General features: G+C 56.8%; 1 protein-coding gene across 1 annotated transcript in view; it reads right to left on the bottom strand.

Annotated features, from left to right (window-relative positions):
- CERK (ceramide kinase) overlaps positions 1–24,007 on the bottom strand; it is a 40,253-nt gene that overhangs the window by 15,962 nt on the left and 284 nt on the right. Inside the window, exons 2-4 of the mRNA XM_080811680.1 lie at positions 6,892–7,005; positions 6,412–6,534; positions 730–855 (exon numbers count right to left, since the gene is read on the bottom strand). Coding sequence (XP_080667806.1) covers positions 730–855; positions 6,412–6,534; positions 6,892–7,005 — 363 coding nt within the window. The remainder of the gene's footprint in view (positions 1–729; positions 856–6,411; positions 6,535–6,891; positions 7,006–24,007) is intronic.

Here is a 24,007-nt window from a genome sequence, read left to right as displayed (position 1 = left end):
ACAACAGAAAAGCTACTCTGCATGGAGTTTTGTACCCCAGACTTCTCGACATTTATCCCAGACACTACTTCAGTGAAAAGTTCTCTAGAAAGACCACGTTCAAGGTCCATGTGCTGTCCCTTCAGATTCACAGGGACATGACTGCGGCCCCGTGTTTCCTGCCAGTGGGCATCACGCTGGTTCGACGTTTGCTGTTATAAAATGTGGCCGCGCACCTCTGTGCCTGTCTCTCGTACACCTGACTGTCGTCCTGGGCAAGAGTGAGAAAGCTGCAGTACCGGGCAACCCGGTACACTCGGGAAGTGTGCACAAGCCTCAGAGCACGGGGTCAAGGGGAGGAGAACAGCGTCTCTGCGCCCCCGCCCAGCGTCGAGAATTTGCACTAAAAATCGGAGCCATGAACACGGCATCACACTACATTTCTTCAAGTGTCACTTACTGTGAAATTCTTCCTAAGTCTTACTGACCGCTTTTACCTCTCCTTGCAAGAACTTTCTGTCCCTGATCTTTACCCTTTCGTCGTCTTAGCGTTCCTCTCGAGTGTTTCTTATGCTACGACTTGGTTAGAAAAATATCCATTCTTTATATCATATTGTTCTCATTCTGGTATATAAAACAACGCATTTTACTTTGTTTAAAATAAACTCGTAAGATAAAACCTTCTCTAGCGATCACACTTGAGTCCTTCTCAAATTTGCTCGTATATGTTTAACAGAAGTGATACTTTACCGATTATTTCGGTGGTGATGGAGGCTAAGGTAAACAGTGGCGCCACTTTCCGCTCATAGATCCGCTTGCCTTGTCCCTTCCCTCCGAACGGATTAATGAACACCAGTAAATGCTTTGGTCTCGATGCTACAAAACAACGACATGTAAATCACAGTGAACGCAGCAAGTGTCAACAGGAAAGACTGCGTCGCTGAAGGAAATCTAACGACTGGAGTTTGAGAACCCTGCTTAGTACTGCCTGGTAAAAAGCATTTAACTTCAGGTTAAAGACCGGTGCTGAAGCGTTTCCTAATCTACGGGCAGGGGAGAGCCGGGGGTGGGGGGTCTATCAGAACGGCCAGGAGCTCCGTGGATCTGCGAATCCCCAAGAATCCAGAATTCTGACTGAGACACTGTCTCCTGATGAAGGGTCCTATAAAATGTGACTTCTGGGAGGCGAGTCTGCAGAGAACAAGAAACATGTGCAGACGGGACCATTAGAAGAGACACACGGAGAGACAGAGAGGACGGAGAGACAGACTGTGAGACACCCAGACAGCCCGTCAGCCCCAGGCTTCAGCCCTGTCCAGAGAGCATCTTCACCGGGCTCACACCGACATTTGTGTTGGGGTCAGTTCGGATAGATTCTGACCCCTCAGAAACTAACTTTACTGGCAATCAATAAAAGTAGCAAGAAAGTATATCCCCCCCACCCCAAAAACTGAGAACCTGAGTCCGCACAAAATCCTGCACACAGAGGTTACAACAGCCCCTGAGGGGTAACACCCACGTGTCCATCCGCTGGGGGCGGACACCCCAGATGCAGTCCAGCTGCACAATGGAATACTACTCGGCAGTCAAAAAGGTCAGACTACTGGTATCCTGCCGACGCGGATCCTGTCAGCGCTGACACTAGACAGTCTACAGCCCTACCTGAAGGGCCCCCTGTGATGTGACTCCGTCCACGGGGTGGCTGTCTCTGCTCCGGCGGGAAGGACCATGAGAAACCTCTGGGGCGATCTACGTCTCACGGGGCTTTGGGGGACACAGCGACGTGCGTGCGTGTTCCAGCCGCACTGGTCTCAGCTCACCGTCTGTCCACTCCACCGTGCGGGATTTCTAGCTCAGAACTGCAGGCAAAGGCTGATCTCTAATCCACGAGGTGCCCGCTGCCGTGTGTAAAGCAGCCCCACCTGTCCCTTCCTCAGAAACTCAGCAGAGACTACGATTCACTAACAGACAGATACACAGACGCTGGCAAAGAAAGACCGTAAGCCGCCAAGCCCTGTGGCCTCTACACGGCGGCGTGTGCCTATTCGTGATACAAGTCTTACCCGTCTTCTGGATGGTTGAAAACCGCAATAAAGTACTGGGGGGGATGTACGGTAGAGGAAATCAATTAAGCCGAAAGTTGGTTCTTTAAAAAGACTCATAAAAATGGGGCGCCCAGGTGGCTCAGTAGGTTAAGCCTCTGCCTTCGGCTCAGGTCATGATCCCAGGGTCCTGGGATCGAGCCCCGCATCGGGCTCTCTGCTCAGTGGGGAGTCTGCTTCCCCCTCTGCCTGCCTCTCTCTCTCTGACAAATAAATGAATAAAATCTTTAAAAAATAAAAGCAAAAATATTCATAAAATTGACAATTCCCTAATAAAGTTGCTACAGAGCAAGGGAGAAGCAACAAATTAGTAATTATCAAGAGTGAGACAGGGGACGTTACCCCAGAGTCTGCACGTATTACAAGGGAAGTGAAAGGATTTCTTAATAATGAATTTATAAACGTGGATAAATGGACAATTTTCTCAAAAAATATAATTTACCAAAGCTGGCGAAAGAAATCACAAATCTGAATCACCTGATATTTAATAAGGAAACCGAAATCATTACTGAAAACCTCACAAAGAAAACCCAGGCCCGGATGGTTTCACCAGGGTTGCTTCCAAGGACTTCAGGAAAACCACAGCCCCAACACCCCGGGAGCGTCTCCGCGGAACAGGAGGAAGGGGCACCGCTCCGCGACCAGCACGGGGCCACCAGTGCCCCGGAGCAAAACCAGTTCAGAGGTGCACCCGTGGCTCTACTTCTCCCCAAGCCAAGGTGCAGAAACCCCGGACAAAGTCAACAAGTCAACTCCAAAACCTGTAAGAAGAGCGAGCAGGCACGCCAAGTGGACTTCCTGGGAAGACAGAGGTTTTACACATGAGAAAGCAGTAATTCACACCTTAACTCCGAAAGAAAATAATCACACAAGCACCTCCGGGGATGCGGAAAAAGCATTTATCAGATCCCGCGATCGGCCGTGGTTTAAGAGAAAACAAAGTCTAGAAAGCTAAGAATTAGAAACGAACTTCCTTAAGACGTTCTCTCCTGACTTTTAAACTTGTACTTATTTCTACTTCTTAGGGAGTCTCTATCCCCCTGGCGTGGGGCCTGAACTCGCGACCCCGAGACCGAGTCACTTGCTCCGCCCACTCAGCCAGCCGGTGCCCCCTTCATATATATATTTTTTTTAATCTATCAAAACCCCAAGAAACATCATTCTTGACAGTGAAGTGTTGAAAACTGCCCCCGCGAGCAGGGCTGAGACGCTCGTCCCCGCCGGGACCCGCCGCAAGGCGGACATGTAAGAAAGAGGAAGAAAGGCACAAGAACCAAGACGAATGAAACAGGACCGGCCCTACTCACGGGGACACGGTTCCGCTTACGGAAAATCCAAAAGAATCATCAGTCCAGTAAGATTAACAAGTGAATTTCACCGAGTCACTGGACGCAAAGTGAAACTCGCTCCAAGTTCGACAGCGAAGCCAGAAGTGAAGACCTGCGTGAGGCGTCGCCGTGCACGGAGCGGGGACCGTCCCCCCGGCCACAGCGGGGGGTCGAGCACAGACTCGTATCTACACGAGCCGTCGCCACTCAAAACCAACCCCAGACGGACACTGTAGGTCTGAATGTGAACGGCAAAACACCGCTCGGAGGAGAAAATATCCTCACGGCCCTGGAGCAGACAAGGACATCGGACAGGACGGAACTGACCACGAGAACTGGAAGGACACCAGCGCCGAGGACGTCCGCTCACCAGCAGACACCAGCCAGAGCGGGACAAGGCAAACCCCGGAACGGAGAAGGTATCGGTCGTGCATAAACCCAACAAAAGGTCTGGGTCCACAACACAAAGAGTATCCACGTAACATGGAGGAAAGACCGACAACCCAACAGAAAAATGGACACAAGACTTGAATACTCTCCTTACGGAAGGGGACTTCCAAGTGGCCCCTAAACAGGGGAATGTACGTGTCACCTTCAGTAGCTGTCAGGGAAAGGCACGTCAATGCCCGAGCGCCAGGCTCCCGACACCCATCAACAGGGCGACAGTTTTCAGGGTGTGGGCAAGATGCGGGCTGAGCGGGACCCTGCGGGTCTGCTGGGGGGGAGCGCTGCTGGCACCGCGGTCTGGAAGATGGTCTGACGGGGTCTACCAAGGAAACACACGCACGCCCCCCACCCCAGAAACCCCTCTCCCACGGACACAGCCAAGAGAAAGGCCAGCATGTGTCCACACGAGACATGAGCTAGAATGTTCAGAACGACATGGTCTGCAGTAGGGACGAGCAGCGGACATCACCCACCCCTGCGTGGGTTAGCTTCGCAAACAGAGCGCTGAGCCAAAAAGCCAGACACAGGAGTGTCCGTGTCAATGAAGCCTAAAATGAAGCCAGGCAGTGGTCGCCCCGCTGGGGAGGGACTGGAGGTGCTCAGCGGGCCCCAGGGGGCTGGCCGGTTCTGGTGTGGGATCTGGATGCTGGTGACACGGGCCAAGCTGCACGCGCAGGACGTGGGTGCGTCCTCGGGTCTAGGCTGCTTCTGGGAGGCCACAGACAGACAACACAGGGTCAAAATCAGAGAGACCCAAACTCAACACACAAAACAGATAATCATATCAAAAAATGGGCAGAAGAGGGGCGCCTGGGTGGCTCCGTGAGTGAAGCCTCTGCCTTCGGCTCCGGTCATGGTCTCAGGGTCCTGGGATCGAGCCCCGCATTGGGCTCTCTGCTCAACAGGGAGCCTGCTTCCCCACTTTTCTCTGCCTGCTTCTCTGCCTACTTGTGATCTCTCTCTCTATCTCTGTCTAATAAATAAATAAATAAATAAATAAACCTTTAAAAAAAATGGGCAAAAGATATGAACAGACACTTCTCCAATGAAGACATACAAATGGCTAACAGACACATGAAAAAATGTTCATCATCACTAGCCATCGGGGAGATTCAAATTAAAACCACATTGAGATACCACCTTACACCAGTTAGAATGGCCAAAATTAACAAGACAGGAAACAATGTGTGTTGGAGAGGATGTGGAGAAAGGGGAACCCTCTTACACTGTTGGTGGGAATGCACGTTGGTGCAGCCACTCTGGAGAACAGTGTGGAGATTCCTTAAGAAATTAAAAATAGAGCTTCCCTATGACCCTGCAACGGCACTACTGGGTGTTTACCCCAAAGATACAGATGTAGTGAAAAGAAGGGCCATCTGTATCCCAATGTCCATAGCAGCGATGGCCACGGTCGCCAAACTGTGGAAAGAACCAAGATGCCCTCAACGGACGAATGGATAAGGAAGATGTGGTCCATATACACTAGGGAGTATTATGCCTCCATCAGAAAGGACGAATACCCAACTTTTGTAGCAACATGGACGGGACTGGAAGAGATGATGCTGAGTGAAATAAGTCAAGCAGAGAGAGTCCATTATCATATGGTTTCACTTATTTGTGGAGCATAACAAATAACACGGAGGACATGGGGAGATGGAGAGGAGAAGGGAGTTGAGGGAAATTGGAAGGGGAGGTGAACCATGAGAGACTATGGACTCTGAAAAGCAACCTGAGGGCTTTGAAGGGGCGGGGGGCGGGGAGTGGGAGGTCGGGGGAGCCAGGTAGTGGGTATTGGGGAGGGCACGGATTGCATGGAGCACTGGGTGTGGTGCAAAAACAATGAATACTGTTATGCTTTAAAGATTAAAAATAAATAAATTAAAAAAAAAATCAGAGAGACCCAAAGTAATAGATCCTCCAACACCTGCAGGTACAAGGAGCCGTCTTGGGTGAGGACATCTCTCGGAAGCTCGTCTGTGGGCCACACCACCTTCAAGTAAATTCTCACTTTTTGGATCCAGACGCCAAATTAACTTAAAAAAGACTGAAAACCTCTCCTCTACACACTGTCTATGTTCTCTGGTTAAAGTTGAAGGAACTGACCAGATTACATACTGAGACTGTAACCAAACAGCATGAAACGGGATCACAGATGCGCTCTTCCAAGGAGCTGGACAGACAGACTCTCGTCACCCAGCAACCCATCCGCATTTCAGATGTCGGGGCCCCCCCAGATGTCGGAGGTGCGTCCCCATGACCTGCCTGACTCCCCGCGTTCACCTGCAACGCAGGCACCCCCATCCCCACAGCCCAGAACTAGAAACCGAGGCTCCGCAGGTCCAGGGACCCACGCCCCGTGTCCCAGCTGGTCGGTGAAGGCGCCCCGGCCCCGGGAGGCCACGTGGGCGGTGGCCGGCGACTCTAGGCTGGTCCTCTGACGGGTACATCGGTCAGTTTGCCCACGCCACACCCGTTTACCCCCGCACTCGGTTCCAGGGAGCTGTGCACGAGGCAGCGAAGCCTTGTGGGGCGGGGGGGTACACACACGCACGTACTGAGCTCCCCCAGCAGCTCCCGCAGGGCGTGCAGCCACCGGTGACACAGCGGCTCCTCGGCACAGCAGAAAGTGACCTGCGCCCACTTCCAGCGGCGGCGGCGGGCTCTCTTCACGCAGTGCACTGCGGAGACAGACAGCGCGGCAGGTCAGAGCGCTGCCCCGGGCCCCACGGGCTCACGTGGGACCCCCCTCCGGGCCCGTGAGTGACTTCCAAGGCATTAGGAAAAAGACCTGCGTCTCAGTTCTTTTAACCCATTAAGAAAACAAAAACAAGAAAACAAAGAAAGTAAGAAACGAGATGATCAAAACATTAATTCAAAGTTGATCTTGGGGGAAAATTACATAAGGCAGTTTCTAAAAGATTTAAAAAAAAAAAAAGGAAACACTGAGCTTATCAAACGAATGACGAAAAAGTCGCCTTTTCACTGTGTGAAATGAGTGAAGACGGGGGCAGGGGGCGTGGGGTTTGCTCCGTCACCTGTGAAAGCAAAAGGCTTTTCCATCTTCTGCCATTTTCCGCGGCTGTAGCGCTTCCCGTGAGTGTCTGTTTCTTCCACGGTGATAATCTCGGAGATGGGCACACAGCAGGCATCTGTAAAGACCACATCCTCACATCAGACGAACTGCACAGAATTCACAATACAGGAAATCCATCCCCAAATGCTGGCACTGTTCTGCTTTAATATTCTCGTTAGACATCCAAAAGGAAAAAAAAAAAAAAAAGAATCATACGTAGTAGTGTTAAACTCGGAGCTAAATGCATTTGGGAAACTCAACGTTATCGGAAAAGGGGACGTTTATCCAACAGTCAGCAAATGCAGGCTGCCAACTTTTCGAATGACCTGCTCAGCTGACTTTTCCAGGCCTGCTTCTGTGCTCAATTTGGGCAAAGATGTTCAAGACACAGTGTCTGTCCTTAGTCTGGCTCAGGAATCCAAGTGGGAAGGAAGCACATGACGAATCACGAGGCAGGCGGGACCCAGGGCTACCGCGTGTGCCCCGGACAGTCAGGGCCCCCCGTGGCGGAGGCCAGGGGAGGCGGGGGCTCTGGAAAGGCCTGGCGGGGGTGGGGAGGCGTCAGATGGGGGAGGACGGCACGGGCTGGGGGTGCACAGTAGCCCATGTTGTCGACCGCGGAGCTGCCCAGATGGCAGAAGCAAGCCGGGTACCAGCACGGCTGGGGGCCGGCCAGTGGAGGCCGGGACAGCGAGCCCCCGTCACGCAGGCTGCACTCCAGAAGCGTGCCCGTGGACGGCTGCTAGGGTCTACGGTCCATTTTTACCGAGCAGAGCACCGTAACTTGTGGCTTGGTCCCGGGCTGGTGTCACACGGAGCGGGAGAGCTCGGTTTTGGCCGCAGCTCGTAGAAACCCTCCACGGGGGCATTTCAGCCACTTCCCGCCGTCTGGAAGTCACTGCCTGCGGGGGTCAGGGAAGGCGCGGATGGGCGTGGGCCTCAAGGAGCCCTGGGAGGCTGGGAGGGGACGGTGCCCAGCAGGGCCAGACTGGCCGGGAGCATGGGGCAGAGAGAGTCTTGGAGGGGAACCAGAAGTGGGCCTCAGAGGGCGGCAAGGGCTGCGGCACACCAGGGGTCAGAGGCTGGGGGGGGGGGCGGCTGTCACGGAGGCCTCCCTCCAGGGCGCCCTGCCTTCTCCCGCCCGAAGCCATCCCACGGCCTGCCTCCCCACATCCTCCTCGACTTGTGGGGCGCTGGCCTGCCCTCCTTCAGGCCCCACTGAGTCTGCACCAGCGTTTCTGTGCAGAGGACCCGTCAGGGGTCTGTGTGTCTGGGGCACCGAGCAGGGCCAGGCTCATGGCAGCGGCTCGGGGACGCCGTGGGAAGAGTCAGGGGCCTGCCCCTTAGGGTGTCACGCTCCCACGGCCATCTCAGACCCTGAGAACAGGCGTCAGGCGCTGCCGCAGCCCTGGGCGGTGGTTATACCTGCTGGTAAGAAACAGCCGAGAGGCCATCACGACAGGCTAAGTGCGCACAGTCAGTAGGACAGACGCTCCTCGATATTCCGACGAACCGGCTGATTTAAGAAACCGCACGAGAGACCAGTAGTCGTATTACACAGTTAAGTTAGTCCAAGTCACACACGACCCAGGATAACGCACGTAAGAGTCTACACATCAGTAATTCCTAATCCTGCTCATTTGGTCGGACGACTCGGAGAGCCGAAGGAGGAAGCATGAGATGTCAGGAGGTCGCCCGCGCCCTGCTCCCCGGTGCCGGCGCGCCCAGGGCTGCGGTGCCCCCGAGTCCCGCACGCGGCTCACCCGTTACATCGCACGCAGCTGTGACAGCACCCCACTCGCTCGGGTACCCACCGGGCGCCGGACCCGCCCCCATCACAGAGGGGCTGCGTGGGGAGATGTCGGGGTGACAGGGCACAGGAGGGGTACGCAGTGCGGGGCTGGAGGCAGGGGGGGTGGTCAGGGTCTGAGCAGAGACCACAATGAGGCCAGGACAAGCCGCTCAGAAGGTGGCCTGGGAGAGAAGGGGGAGCTGAGGGAGGGGCAGGCCTGGAAGGACGGGACGGCGGGCTTGGGACTTCGAGGCTCGTGGAGTTTTCCCTCGGGGGAGCTGGGGCTCAGGAGGCTCCTCGGCAGACGGAGGCCTGGGTGGACGCAGGTCTGCTCCTGGGTCACCAAAACTGGGGGACAGGACAAGGGACACGACGCAAGGGAGGGACTCTGGGGTGAACCTTCCTGTCTTCCGCTACGGTCGGCCTCCCCGTGCTTCCTTGGGTGAGAACAAGACAAACACACAGTTGTTCACACGAGCGTGGCTTGTGCGTGGAACGTGTGCAGGGGCGCACAGAGCGGTCTTCTCTCGGAGGATCGACACCTGCAGGGAGGTAAAAACCCCTACTGTGTGCACACTTCACTGAGGTCCGCCAGGAGGGGAGTTCCGGGTCTGGTCTGGGGCTGCCCCTTGCAGGAGCACAGGAGCCCAGGGGACGGGCACACGGAGGGTGGGCACGCGGGAGGGGTCGGGCATGCGGAGGGCGGCTGGCCCTGGCCCATCAGGCAGCACCTTGGCCACTAGCTGAGCCTGCGTTTCACGAACGTGCGTGAGGATGACCGTGTCAAATGGACGGGGTTTCAGGAAGTTACGTAAGATCAGGGCTGAGGAGGGTCCTTTCCTGTCAGAGACACAAAGGCCGAGGCTCCGTCTCCCCCAGGCTCCCGTCCCCTCCTCTGTGCCCAGCTGAGGACCAGCCTTCAGGGCCCGGCGCTCCTTCCCTTTCTAGTTCACTGCACTTTTGCACATCACGGGCAGAAGCCGTTATTCTTCAAAACTCTCCTCTCTCGTTAGAAGGCAAAGAACTCCACCAAGAATCTGAGAAGACAGACAGCAAGTCCCTGCAGGACCCAGAACACGTCACCCGGCTTCCACCAGTCTCCTGCGAGGCTAACGTGCAACCGGCCTGTGCCGGCCTCCTCGTGCTGGCCCGCAGGGGCCCTCGGGAGGGACAGTGCGTATCCTGCAAACACGCCAGGCACGAGTGGGAACGACAGCACGTTGTGCGTGTACAGAAAACGGAGGGGGGCTTGCAAGCAGTTAATGGTGGGAATTTGGTGGCACTTCATGTTCCACACCGTATCAGCATTCCTCTCACCTTTGCCTGCATCCTGCATGACCTCGCACTGCAATGTGAGATTAGAAAAAAAAGGAACGGTCTTCTGGAAAAGAGCGGCGGTGCGATGCGAGATCAGAGGACTGTGTGAGCAAAGGTCCCTTTCAGGAGGCGCAGGACCTGGCTGGTGGCCACGGCGCTGGACAGGACTCACCCGGACAGGACTCCCCGGACGAGGACGTGGGGGCCCAGGGCACACACCGGCCCGGCCTACAGCCTGGCCCGCCCCCTGCAGCAGCTCCCCCACCCCCTGCCCTGCTCTCAGGGGCGCAGTACCCCGACCCCACCAGAGTCTGCACTTGCAAATGCGCTAAGCATCTTCCCGGGGAAATGGCCTCGGATCTCACTCCTCGTCATTGCCTCCTTCGGGCTGGTGCAGCCCCGTCTGCAGAAGGAGCGGCCGGCCGAGGCTCCCAGAAGTCACCCAGCTGTCACTTCACCAAACAACAACCTGACGCCTCCTCTTCAACGCCTGGTGAGATCGCTTCTGGACCGCACAGGTCCCTCCAACGGACGGAAAGGTGCTGGAAACCACAAAACTCCCCGAGACCGGGCTGCTCAACGGAACCGTGGGCACCTCTCAGGGTGGGGCCATCCTGGCCACAGCTGGATTTGGGCAGCATCCCTGGGCTCCAGCCACAAATGCTGGGGAGCAGGGGCACCTGGCCGGCTCAGTGGGTTAAAGCCTCTGCCTTAGGCTCAGGTCATGATCCCAGGGTCCTGGGATCGAGCCCTGCATCGGGCGCTCTGCTTAGCGGGGAGCCTGCTTCCCCCCTCTCTCTGCCTGCCTCTCTGCCTACTTGTGACCTGTCTGTCAAATAAATACATAAAATCTTTTTTTTAATGCCGGGGGACACCCCAACATTGCTGGACATTGGCCAGCGTCTCCTGGGGGCACCGTCCCTGGCAGAGAACCACTGCCCGAGGGGATCACTGTGCTCAGCAACCTGTTCTTTACACAGAAAACACAGAAGGAAACGAGGGCCAGTCTTGGGGGCACAGGGGATGGGAGCATCTCCTGTACGTGTGTGTGCATGCGTCCCACAGGGGCCTCACACCCAGCCTTCGAAATCTAAACCTATCTTTCCCGATTTGCCGCCCCTTTCCAGAAGCTTCCTTCCCTGCTGGACCCCCTGCCGGCGAAGAGCCCTCCATCCTCGCACCCACCGCACAGCTCCCCGGGAGCCCTACCCGACTTCTTCCCTGCCTTGGGGTGGCTCCCAGCCAGGTCCCCCGAGGGCACAGACACAAATGTGGATGTGGCAGTGCTCTGTTCGAATCTTTCGCGGGGACATCCCGCCGCTCACCATGCAGGTGAATCAACACCCGAGCCCGTCCACCACCCACCTTCCCGGCAAAGCCTGCAACTGCGGGAGGGAGTGCGGGACCCAGACCCCCCCACTCCCCATTCTCATCCCGGCGCCCGCGCTGGCCCAAGACAGGAAACACTCAGGACGACTGTCAGAACAAGCACAGACACCTCCAGTACTACTTGAAGATTTTCATCCAGAGTTCAGCCAAATCCTAAGGCAGCCGGATAGAAGTGTCCCGGTGCTACGGGTACTGTGCATAGGACCTCTCTACAACTCTCAGTTACAACGTCGAAATGCTCTTTTCAGGGGTGATTTTTAAAACTTCCTGAGCTGGGAAAGGAAGGCTGCCCGGGTGCCCCCCCCACAACAGGACAGACACAGGATGCGACCTGGCCCGGCTGCTGTCCTCGACCACAGGACAGTCCCCCCATCCCTGCTCCTCGGGGGCCTTGGGGAAAGAGGAAGTGAGCTCCCACCATCTCCTCGCAGGCTCAGGTGAGATCACATGGGAGCCTGCAGCTGCCCGGGTACCCGGGAAGGCCACCCCGTCCCAATTCAGGGACGGATCCCACAGTGGGTGAAGCCCTGACTTTGCGGGGGGGGGGGGCTGAATGGGGAGCCATGGGGGGTGGTCTGCTCACAAGATTGGAGAGAACGATCGAGGCATCAAATGTCCCAAGTGCCACCCGATCCCCTCCCAGCTGCCTGTCTGCCAACACGGACTGGCCTGCCCATTCTTCCTGCTCCGAGGGCCCCGTGGGAACGCCGTCCTGGCTCTGTGTGCGCGTGCGTGTGTGCTCACAAGCAGCCGGGGGAGGGGCTGGAGGCAACACGGCCGCCCCCGCCTGGCTCCCAGTAGAGCGACCCCACTGTGTGGTCACCTGCCCCTGGGTATCACCCTGACCTCTGGCCCTCGCTGCCACCCTGCTCTCCAGCTCTGGGGGGCGCTGGGCGGTCACACACACAGGACTTGTTGTACGGGACACACTGTGGCTTTGGCCACCTGGCCCCGCCAGCCCAGCTCGGTCCCCTCCCGAGAGCTTCCCCAGGCCTCCTCGCCTTGGCTCACCTCAGCCTCGTGCTTCACAGGGTGACAGGGCGTTCCACAGACCCTTCTAGAAAACCGACCCACTCAAGAGGCTCTGACGTAACTTCCATGAACACCTGCTCCTCACACTGACTTTCCCGAGAACGTCTTGCTAGGCCACCAGACAAGAGAGTTTTAAACAAAGGACGCCCTGTCCCGGGGCCTGCTCCCCTGGGGTTGGGTATCGGTGTCCTAGACGCGTCCCGGGGCCCCCCCGAGCTCAGTGCCACGAAGCAGCAACCCGAAGGCCGGCACGGGAGAAGATCTGGAAAGGCGTCTACAACCCTCCCGATCACCCCTTCGCGGGCTTGGCGCAGTCGGCACTCCAGGCCGGTCCCCAGTGCTTCAGAAACACCTGGCGTCACGCAAGCCGACAAGCGCGACACGGGACGTCACATGCGGGCAGCAGCCAGGCTCGTCCAGACACACCTGTGCCCGGTGCCCCCCAGGGCAGGGGCCCCGCGCGCAGCTCCGGGCGCGCCGGCGACCGCCCTCCTGGCTGCTCTGTCTCCGCGCGCCACTGGGGCTCCAGCTATGTCTGGTCTCGAAAAGACCCGATTTGGAATCGCGCAGAAACAGCCTGTCTGACGACCCGCTACGGACAGTCCGGATTTGGAGAAACGCAGGTGCAGGCGAGGTCGGTTATAAACACAGAACTGCAGAGAGGCTTGTGTCAATGACAACGGCCTCTCTCTGCTTCCGGAGGAAGAAAAACAGTCCGACTACAGGGAGAGTCGCCTGTGTTCAAAGAGTAAAACGGGGAGACGGGGTGTTGGGTCATGACACCCAGACGGGCGCCGCCACCTCCTGGGCAGACAGCGCCGAGGGCAGCACCAGGTCTGGAGACGTGGCCCGCGTCCGTGGTGGGAGAAACCACAACCTGGTGAGGAAACTCACAGGCTCTGCGGCAAGTGTTTTCTTCCTTTTGTCCTCCCATTCCTGGGACACGAAACAGTCCGTCTGTCCCACGTCGCAGGGATGTGGGCCCTAGACTAGTTCAGGGTCACGTTGCTGAAGTCTGGGATTGAAATTTTAAGCAGCGATCACTTCTGCTGTAAAAACTGAGCCAAGTCGACGGGTCATGATCCCAGAGTCTTGGGATCAAGCCCCGCATCGAGCTCTCTGCTCAGCAGGGAGCCTGCTTCCTCCACCCCCTTCTGCCTGCCTCTCTGCCTACTTGTGATTTCTGTCAAAAAAATAAATAAAAAATCTTTAAAAAAACAAAACAAAACTGAGCCAAGTCGAAGTCAAGGAAAACAGGAGAAGAGGCACGTGTTCAACCAAATGAGAAAAGAAAACCATACATTTTGAATACTTACTGGACATTTTTATCTTATAGTATTAAACGTAAACCAACCTCAAGGTAGGCCACAGGCTCTGGCCGCTCCGCTCCGCTGACGACAGTTCGACCGCTTCCCCGCCGCACCACCGGTTCCAAAGGAGCCGGGGGTGAATTCACCAGGCCTCCGTGTGTAACCTGCACGTGCTGGCCTGGGCCGTGAACTTGCCCTCACACTCACGCTGAGACCGCCGCGGTCCCTCACACAGACCGCCAGACACACACGCCCAGCGACCTGCCTCCCCCGGGGTGTCCCCCACTTTGCAGCCTAAACCCAGCCTCCTCGACGCCCCCACCCGCGCACCTGCCTGGTCTGTGGTCACTGCACGCACGCGCGCGCGCACACACACACGTGCACAGACACACACATGTGCATGCGTGCTGCCTCCCGGCTGGGTCACCACTCCCCAAGGATGAGCCTGCCTGTGTGTCCCCACGGGCCACCGCCTCCGGGCACCTGGCGCAGCCCCACCATGGGATGCGCGGTGACACAGCCACGGTGCCGGCCGTGGGGAGTGAGGTCTGCGCCGACTTCACATGTGAGGATGAGCCTCACGGTGACGCCAGGGGCGAGCAGGGTCCCCGCCTTCCAGATGGTGGACTGCACAGGGGAACGCATGCATCTCGCTTCTCTGGGAAGTCGGACGACGCGTCCGAGCCACAGGCGGTGAGTGGCAGCCCCAGAATTAACTCTGGCAGAACGTGGTCCTCTCTGCCGCACCCCCTGCCCACACCTGGTCCCAAAGGGCCCCCACCTCAACCCCGGGCCGAGGCAGGCCGCAAGGGGTGCACGTGAACAGCCACAAACCATTCAGAAATGGGTGAAAAGGCCTTTTTTTTTTTTTAAAAAAAAAGGATTTTATTTACTTATTTGACAGACAGAGATCACAAGTAGGCAGAGAGGCAGGCAGAGAGAGAGAGGGGGAAGCAGGCTCCCGCTGAGCAGAGCACCCGATGTGGGGCTCGATCCCAGGACCCTGAGACCATGACCCAAGCTGAAGGCAGAGGCTTAACCCACTGAGCCACCCAGGCACCCCGAAAAGACCTTTTTTTAAACCATAATCCAGCAGTGAGTACAGCACGCTATGGGGGAGTATCTAATTGGAGGGACTTAACACCTTCATTTGTAAGGACGTCCTCGGACTACGGTCCCAGGGTGGGCCATCTTGTTCGGTCTCGAGCATCTCATGAAGAATCCTCCTGAGAACGCAGCTCGCCCGAGCCAGAGTGTGTGGCTGCCACAAGCCGCCCCGCGCTCCCTGTCAGACCTCAGCGGGACTCCGACACGCCTCTGTAGGTTTAAGCTCCCAGTGACGTCTTCCAATAACAATAGAAAACCCATTTTAAGGGCCGCTGGTCCTGATTAAGATATTACAATTATTACAAACTCAGAAAAACGTTCTCATAAAGTCCTTTGCAACCACAGGCTGAGATGCCTCGAGCAGATCTCCGTGGCAAGTCTGAGCGCTTTGCTGACAACAGGTGCAGCGCCCGGTGCTTCCCTCACGAGGGGCTTGTGCTGACCGGCAGCAACCCCCCGATAAAGGTGAGGACCAGGTGGCCACCATATTCCAGCAGAGTCACAGGCGACGCCCACGAGACCACCAGCTCGGCGGCAGTCTGGGCAGAGCCAGCCAGGGGCAGCTGCAAGTGCTCTGCCTTCTGTTGTCTCCCCTGTCGGCTCTGTCTGGTCGTGACCCACTCAGACTGAATCGACTCGACCGTCGTGACTCAGACGAGAAGCCGTGCCTGCCGTCAATCAGCTTTCCTGCTCCAAGTTCCTGGGCGACCCTGAGCGCCCACAGCAGCCTCATACCCAACAGGAGAGGGACTTAGTATGTGTCATGAGATGGGGTGGGGTGGAGACGGTCGGAGCACGCCACTCCGCAGGGCCCCCGCAGACACGCAGGATGCCCAGCCGGGACCAGAGGGAAAGCAAGTTCACGATCAGGGGCGTAGCTGCATTCCACGGCACAACATCACACGCCAGAGCCCTGTGCAAGAGGGAGCAGGTAGGACAGGCCAGGAGTGGGCCACTGCACACCCCCTTCCTCCACCCTACCGTATGGCCTGATGGGCTGGGCCGAAGTCTGAGCCTTCTGTGTGCTCAGAAGGCAGGTAGGTGATAGTGAGGAAAAAGGAAGACAGATTTAAAAACCCTGTGTGGTGTAAACTCACTTCAAATCTAACAGTGGAACAGGTAGAAACCAAAGGACACATCATGCAAACATTAATCAGAAGAAACCTGGAGTCTGGGCACCGGGGCGGCTCCGTCAGTTACGCGTCCAACTCTTGATTTCAGCTCAGGTCATGATCTCAGGGTCATGAGATCGAGCCCCTTGTCAGGCTCTGCACTTAGCTCAGAGTCTGCCTGGGATTCTCTCTCTCCCTCTCCTTCTGCCCCTCCCCTTCCACTCTTTTGTGTGTGTGTGTGTGTGCGTGTGTGTGCACAGGCACGCATGCTCGCTCGCTCGCTCTCTCTCTCACTCTGAAAGAAAGGAAGGAGTGGCTTGTTAACAGATAAAGCCATCCTCAGGACAAAGAAAACTACCAGAGACAGAGACGGACGTTACATAATGAAAAAGGGTGAGCCCCAAACGAAGATATAGCAATCCTGAACATGGAGGCATCAAACGACAGAGCAGGAAAATGCATACAACAAAAATGTATGGGACTACAAGGCACAATAGAGAAGTCCCCAGTTGGGCACCTGGGGGGCTCAGTCACTGAGTGTCTGCCTTCGGCTCAGGTCATGATCCCGGGATCCTGGGATGGAGGAGCCCCACGTCAGGCTCCCTGCTCAGCGGGAAGCCTGCTTCTCCCTCTCCACTCCCCCTGCCTGTGTGCCCCTCTCTCTGCCAAATAAATAAATAAAAATCTTAAAAACAATAGACAGAACTCCATAAGTAGAGTTGGAGACGTCAACAATCATTCCAACAACTAGACAGACGGGCAAGGCTATTAAGAACCAACACCATCATCAGCCACAGGACCCGTCACGTTTCTCCAGCAGCAGCGCACGCCCTCCACCGCGGGCCACGGGACAGACACCGCTGCAGACCGGGGCACCTCGACGCGCCCCCTGCCCTTCAGCTTCTTCACTCTTCGGGGGATGGAGGCAGGTTTGGGGGAAACCTGGACCAGCTCTGATGCCCGAGCCCGGTCTGCGCGCGGCTACGCTATTCCTCAGGGGGAGGACGAGCTTTCTGCTTACAGACCAGGGCACGGTGGGACGGGAACCCAAACGGGCGCGTCTCCTCAACGCAGGATCGGTTCTTCCAGACGACCAGACTCGTTCGCTTGCTTGTTTTGAAGGTCAAAATATTTTCAGTCATCTGGATTCGCTGCTTTTACATCACATGGCTCTTCCCTCGTCACAAATAAGGATTTACGGCAGGGTCAGCAAGCGGCCGACTCCAGCCTGCCGCCTGCCTTTATAAATAAAGTTTTACTGGCACACAGCCACAGGAACGCATTCACATACTGTCTATACCTGCTTTTACGCTAAAACAGCAGAGCTGAGGAACTGTGACTCTCAAAGCCTAAAATATTTGCTATCTGGCCCTTTAAGAAAATGTTTGGGGCATGTTGCAGAGTAACAAGAAAGAGCTAACCTCCAGCAGCCTCAGAAAAATTACAACGTTTCTGACCACGATGGGCTACTGCTCAGTCAGGGTACCTGACGCTAACCCTGGCCGGTGCCTAAGGAAGCCCCGCCGGCGTGTCCGCTGTTCGTTTTCCGGCACCTGTTAAGGCCGCAGAGGCTGAGCCCCTCTTCCTGCAGGGTCTCCTTCCCAAATCGCGAGACAGTCTATTCTTTTCCGAAAAAGGTCGACGGGATTGCCATTTGTTCCCTGTTTGGATATACTGAGATGCCTCCCCATCAGGACGTGCAGGTCGTAGCTCTGTATGACCGGACGACCTGCCTTACTCGGGGCTTCCCGGTGGGGCACTAAGTCGCCCACGGAACACGTCGGCTGGGCATGTGGTACGTGGCCCTTTGGGATCTGTGGTGTCACCCTTCAGGACCGTGGAGAATCTGTGGGTTTTGCGTAAACTCTTCCACTTCCAAGTCAAGCCCACACCCTTCAGAGAAAGCAGGGGTGCTGAACGGTGAACAGAGGCGCCCTGGGCGCCCCTCCCCCGCCTTTTCCCGCGGGGCCCCTGGGACCTGCCATGATGCCTCCTGCCCGCTCCTCCCGCTGCTTGGGTGGGGGGCGCTCCAGAGAATGGGGTGAGCTGACACTGGCTTCTCCCCTCCGAGAAAACGCAGGTAGAGAAGACAAATACATTCAAAAATCTAAAAAGCAAAACTCACAGGGCAGAGAGGTGCCAACAGAGCCACAGGAAACTCAGAGGACGAAGACTGCTGACGGGCAGTGTCCTAGCAGGGCTGGGCCTGGAAGGGGGGTGCGATCTGCAGCTGGGGGCCAGGAGGAACGCGTCGGGCAGAATCAGAGGCAGCAGGCAGGGCGGGTACCGTGGGGCCAGATCAGGGAGGCCGAGTTCGGCCACGCGCCTGCAACAGGACGCCCGTGGGGCCGGAGAATGGCGCGTGTGGAAGAACTTTCTAGCAGAGCCTCGGGGCAGCTGCACCTAGCTGGCTGCCTGCACGGGGCTCAGGGTGCTCTCCCGACTTCTGACCCCAGCACCTGGGTTCAGCCATCGCAGGAGTGTTCCAAGGAGGTGACCGTGAACGAGAGAGACAGAGAGGGGGAGGCCCAGAGGCGGGAAGTGGGAGAAGGCATCTGAAGCCGCCCGCGCCTGCAGAGAAAGAGAAGCACACGCGGGGGGTCGATGGGCAAGAAGAGGCATGAGACTCGACGGGGCGACAGACCGCAGGCGGGTGGCGCCCGGGCCCAGGAGCGAAGCTGAGGTGCTGCTGGGAGGCGGGGGTGAGTCTCCGAGCCGGAGATGCTGGCCGTCTCCAGCGCGGAGCCAGGAGTCTTTGGAAACCCGGAAGCTGAGCTCAAGGGAAGTCACGACGCAGACCTCGCCTGGGTCCACCTGGTGCGGACGGCTGGGACCGTGAAGTCAGCCCAAGTCCGTAAGAACGAAGGGCGCCTTATTCGGGCGCAATGTGTGCGTTCGCGAGATACATGCTGAAGGCAGAAACCAGCTGCATTCCGGAGGAGAGTCCGTGTGCCAAAGTCTGGACCGGTAGAGAAGAAAGAGAAATTGGGGGAGGAGAGGAAAGCCAACGCCATCAGCAGTGTCTTAGCAAACACTCAAAGACGAGCCTCCTCCACCGTCAAAGACAGTTCCTCAAATACTAGTGTTTTTCCTTGAGATAAAGGATCCAACAGGAGACTGATAGGTCAAATGATACATCCTTTTTAAAAAACACTGTCAAGGGCGCCTGGGTGGCTCAGTGGGTTAAGCCGCTGCCTTCGGCTCAGGTCATGATCTCAGGGTCCTGGGATCGAGTCCCGCATCGGGCTCTCTGCTCAGCAGGGAGCCTGCTTCCCTCTCTCTCTCTCTGCCTGCCTCTGTCTACTGTGATCTCTCTCTGTCAAATAAATAAATAAATAAATCTTTAAAAAAAATAAATAAATAAAAATAAAAAAAATAAAAAACACTGTCAAAATACTGCCAGATTAATTCCCCAAACCCGCAAAGTAGCTCATCGGCCCGTCACACCTGCTCCCTCTCTGTGCTGTTTTGCTCTCAGGATCTCCCCAGACACTCGTCACCCACCCTTGAATTGTGTTCTTCTGTGAACGGCCTGTACGTGTTCTTTGCAATGGCTTTTTAAAATTAATTGACTGTCATATTTGTTGCCAATATCACTCCCATCATTTTTTAAATTATGAAGTCTTACCAAAAATAGGATAAGATTTTTATTTGTTGAAATAATCTAGATCCTGATCTAGATTTTTCTTTTTGTCTGGATTCCATCTTGGTGAGTAAGGTCTTCCCAGACTGCAAAATTGTCCTCTGTTTTCTTTCTATCTTTACATGAAAATCTTCAATCCATCCAATTCTGATTGAGGAACTTTTACATCATCTACTAAAAAGGGCCCCTGTAGTGTTCGTGTAATAAAATACTGCACAACCAAGAAAAATCATGTCTTAAGACATAAGCTTTTCTATGCTAGCTTTCGACTCCTAACTACACATCCAAGAGAAAGGAAGGCATATTCTCCTCAAAGGGACTTGTACGCAAATGATCAGTGTCTTTATTCATACAGTCGAACACTGGAAATGGTCCTGAATGGATAAACAAACCGGTTTTCTCATACAATACAGTTATTACTTTGTAACAAGAACCAACCATTGATACACGATGAATTGCAAAGAGATTAAGTGAGACAAAGAAGCGAGAGACAGAGCACATACTGCATGATTGCACTTACAGGAAATTCTATTAGAGGTCAACTCCGTCCCTGCGGATGCAGCAGCCCAGAGATTGGGGGACGGAGCTCGGCAGAAGGTTCTGGGCTGATCTGAATATCCTATATCTTGATGGGAGGATGCTTAGGCAGGTGCATATATTAATCAAAATTCACCAAACTATACCCTTAAAACATGTGGATTTTAGTGTCTGAAAATTATACCTCAATAACGCTGACTTTTTTTTTTTAAGATTTTATCTATTCGAGAGAGAGTGAGCACATGCGCGCGAGCATGCACGAGCTGGGGGGAGGGGCAGAGGAAGGGGGACAAGCAGGCTCCCCGCTGAGCTGGGAGACTGATGCAGGCAGGACCTTGGGATCATGACCTGAGCCAACGCCAGACATCGGATGGTAAAGCTGATTTTTAAAAGTCACATTTTAAGTGCGTAAGGAGTATCCCTGAACCACATTCTGCAGTACGTTTCCCTAGCTTTTCCTTCACACGCATTTACACAAAAACACCAAAGAGTATTCACTGCTTAAGGGTGAGACTAAGGGTGATTTCTATGTACCTGCATTTCTGTATGTGTTTCCAGATTTTATATTTTCTGTCAGTGTCTGTGGTTTGCCTACGTTTTGCTTGGCACTGCCAGGCGGTATTAGAGAAACCCTTTATCGATATAGCAGTGACCTGGCCAAGGAGCTCACCACGGGCGGGGGGGCACGGGGGCCATTCCAGGAGGGGCTGGTGGGAGGGAGGGGAGGGTTCTCCTGCAACAGCGGAGCCTGGGTAGCAGTGTCTACCCCGCCCCCCCAGACACACGCATGTGCACACACACACACAGCCAGCACGTGTGCGCGCACATATACAAGCACACACACTCCTGCCAGCCCCGACCCTGAAAGAAAGCATTCAGAGTCTGAGGGTATAACCCAGAAACAGCTACAGTCTGTTTCAAGTTCAGCTAGCCCGACCCACTTTGAGCCAGGACGCCTCTGCTGAGTTTCCTGTTTTCAGTCGGCTTCACTTCCGACCAGGCTAGCACCCAGGGGCACCCACTCTCGTAGCATCCTTAGGGGCAGAGCGGCCCTCTCAGGGACCAGAAAACTCTGCCTCTCCCAGGTCCCAGTCCTAACTTGGCTGTCCAACCCTGAGCCACGTTCCCACACAGTGACCTGCAGAGAAATGAGCACTTGCCTTTTGCCTCTGTGGGCAGTTTCAGCTTTTGTGTCTGAAAACAGGAGTGATATTCTCGAGACGCAAGAGGGTCAATGAAATAATGCGACTGGCCGCACCCCACCCAGTGCACCCCCTTCTCTGACCCCCTGCTGCGGCCCGCCCAATGAAGCCCTTCCCCATCTGTCCCGGGGACCTAACTGAACCAATTGTCCCGTGGGCTGGGGCACGTCGACCCTGCTGACCCTACTGATCTCCAGCATGCAGTCGTCTCCCACAGGCCTGCTTCCTTTTGGGGGTGCAGGGTAATGGGGACCCCCAAAGAGCTGGGGCAGCCCTCTCAGTGCCGCTCACCCAGTGCCCTGCACGGTGCTGGGAAGCACACCAGGTGACGAGCACAGGACTCCTCTGGGACAAGGCCCACCAACAGGGGCTCCCTCAGCCCCCTGCCAGCCCAGGGAGGGAACCAAGCTCTGGGTGGAGAAGCTCTGGCTGAGCGGGTCTGAAGCACCTCCACGGTTTGTAAGAGCCAAACCACCACCACCCCAAGAAAGAGGACGGGTGGCTGGGGGCGTGAGCAGCCAGCAGAAGTGAGCAGCGCCCCCGGTCTGACGGCCAGAAACCACGGGCAGGCGGAGGGCGTCCACACTGAAAGCAGGCAGGGAGGGCCTCCCACCCAGACAGCCCACGGGTGGGGTCTGCACTGCCACTGGCTGGCTGGGGACCCACCAAGTTCACGGCCGGACCGTGAGCGGGGCAGTGACTTAAACTCTCCAGAGCTGGGTCTTCCCAGTAGTAAAGTATAAGAGCGGCCCTGCAGGGTCGTGTGGGAATGGGACCCCAAAGAGCAGCATGATGGCTGTGAGGAGTCCCCATCCCGCAGCCCAGAGACTGACACAACAGCTCGAAGCCCCAGGGGCCAGGCCAGGCACCACTCACCACCGTGAGACAGAAAATGAGCGAGACAGAGGGCCCTGCTGGGCGGTGCCAGGGGGCCCGTGGGTGAGATCTGAGGCAAGATGTTTCTCCCAAAGGGACCTCAGTAAGATCACACAGGCGCACACTCTCACACACCCGCCACAGACAGGCTCTCTGCAGAACGGGCTTCTGATGCCCAAGACCAGAGACCAAGCGCTGATCTTGGGTCGGAGGCCACCCTTGACCTTGGCCCCACCTCCCTTCCAGCTCTGCCCACCCCTCCTCCAACCCGCTGAGCCTCCCCATCTTGGCGTCAGGAAGCGCCGGCAGCATCCTGACCATCCCCAGGGTGTCTAAAAGGCATCCCAAACCCTGTCCAGAAGAGAATCCCGACCTCGGCAATGCCCACCTCCAATAATTAAAACGATATATCCCCTCGGCCCTGACTTCAGTGGGCTGTTAATTTGGACCGTGCTCCCCTCTCTCAACTTCCGCATTTTATGCAGAACCCGCCCTGCTCCCCCCTGCTCTGGCCCGGACAGGCAGCCTCCCCACTGCACTTCCTTTCACCTCTGTTCACTCCGCACGGATCCTTTAGGAAGTCGGGGCTGGATAAAGCCCTCCTGGGGGCTCCCAAGCACTCACAGAGAAAGGGAAATCCTACCTCAGCCCCCAGGATCCACAGGGCCCCATTTCCTCTCCCCTACCTCCGGGGCTGGTCTTAGGGCCCCTGCTGTGCTTCCCACCTGCACCCTCTCTCCCCACGGGCACCCGGGCACGGTCCCTGCAGGTCTGCGGTCACATGCTGCCACCTAAGGGAGGGCCGCTGGCTGCCCCTGGACCGCAGCCACCTGCCTCTTCCCGTGGGGGGTGGGGGTTCTCTTCAGACACACATGCCTCTGCCGGGGGCCCCCCTCGGTCTCCCTTCCAGGGAAAATGACCCGCTGCGGCAGGGACGCTTCGGCAGGGACGCTGCCATGTGCAATGAGCCCAGGATAGGATACCACGGCACCCTCCCCGGCAGGCCCTCCATGAAAACTTGCACAAGACCAATGAATGGAGTGGAACCCACGCAGGCTGCCCAGCCCCGGGCTTCCTCTGCCTCGGGAGCCTCTCCCCTCTCCCGCTGTCCACCACCGCCTCGGGCAATCCTCCCGCCTCCTTCCCGGGATCAAATGACATCTCCCTCATCAGCCTCTGCCCATCCCTCGGCCGCAGACAGCTCTGCCAGGGCGCCCCTGGCCCCTTCTCCTTGGGGAGAGAGCCTTGAGCCGGGTGTGTCCGTTCCATTTTTATCCAAATTACACTTCTCCGAGTCGGGAGGGCCCCTGAAGGTCATGTGCCCGGCCTGTTTTGTACCCAAACCAACTCTCCCCGGAGCGCGTCCCAGACGGAAGGCTACGAGCGCCGTCCTCCACTTCCCCGCAGGAGTCCCCGACCCTGCGGGGCTGCCTCGCGGTCTGGGGCCCCGCTAAGGAAAAGCGTCCGTCCTTGGTTTAAACCGAAACCGAGTGCGGGGCGCCCGCACCCCTCGGGATCCATCCGTGACCGATCTCACCGAGAAGGTGCCCTTCAGATCCCCGCGGGCCGGTCTGCGCGATGCAGCCGCGACCAGGCGCCCCCGCCCCGCCCGAGCCTCACCCGCGCCTCACCCGCCCCGGGCGCATCCGCGCAGGGGACCGCGGGTCCGGCCCTCCCCGCCCGCCCGCACCGCCCCGACTCGCCCTTTGTCACCGGGTTCCCGGGGCGCACACCCCCGCCCCGGGCGCCGCCGGGCCGCGT

This window comes from Martes martes (assembly GCF_963455335.1).
Source record: "Martes martes genome assembly, chromosome: 8".
In the NCBI taxonomy this organism is placed as follows: domain Eukaryota; kingdom Metazoa; phylum Chordata; class Mammalia; order Carnivora; family Mustelidae; genus Martes; species Martes martes.
The sequence above is the reverse complement of the archived record's forward strand: the minus strand, read 5'-3'. Positions and strand labels throughout refer to the sequence as shown.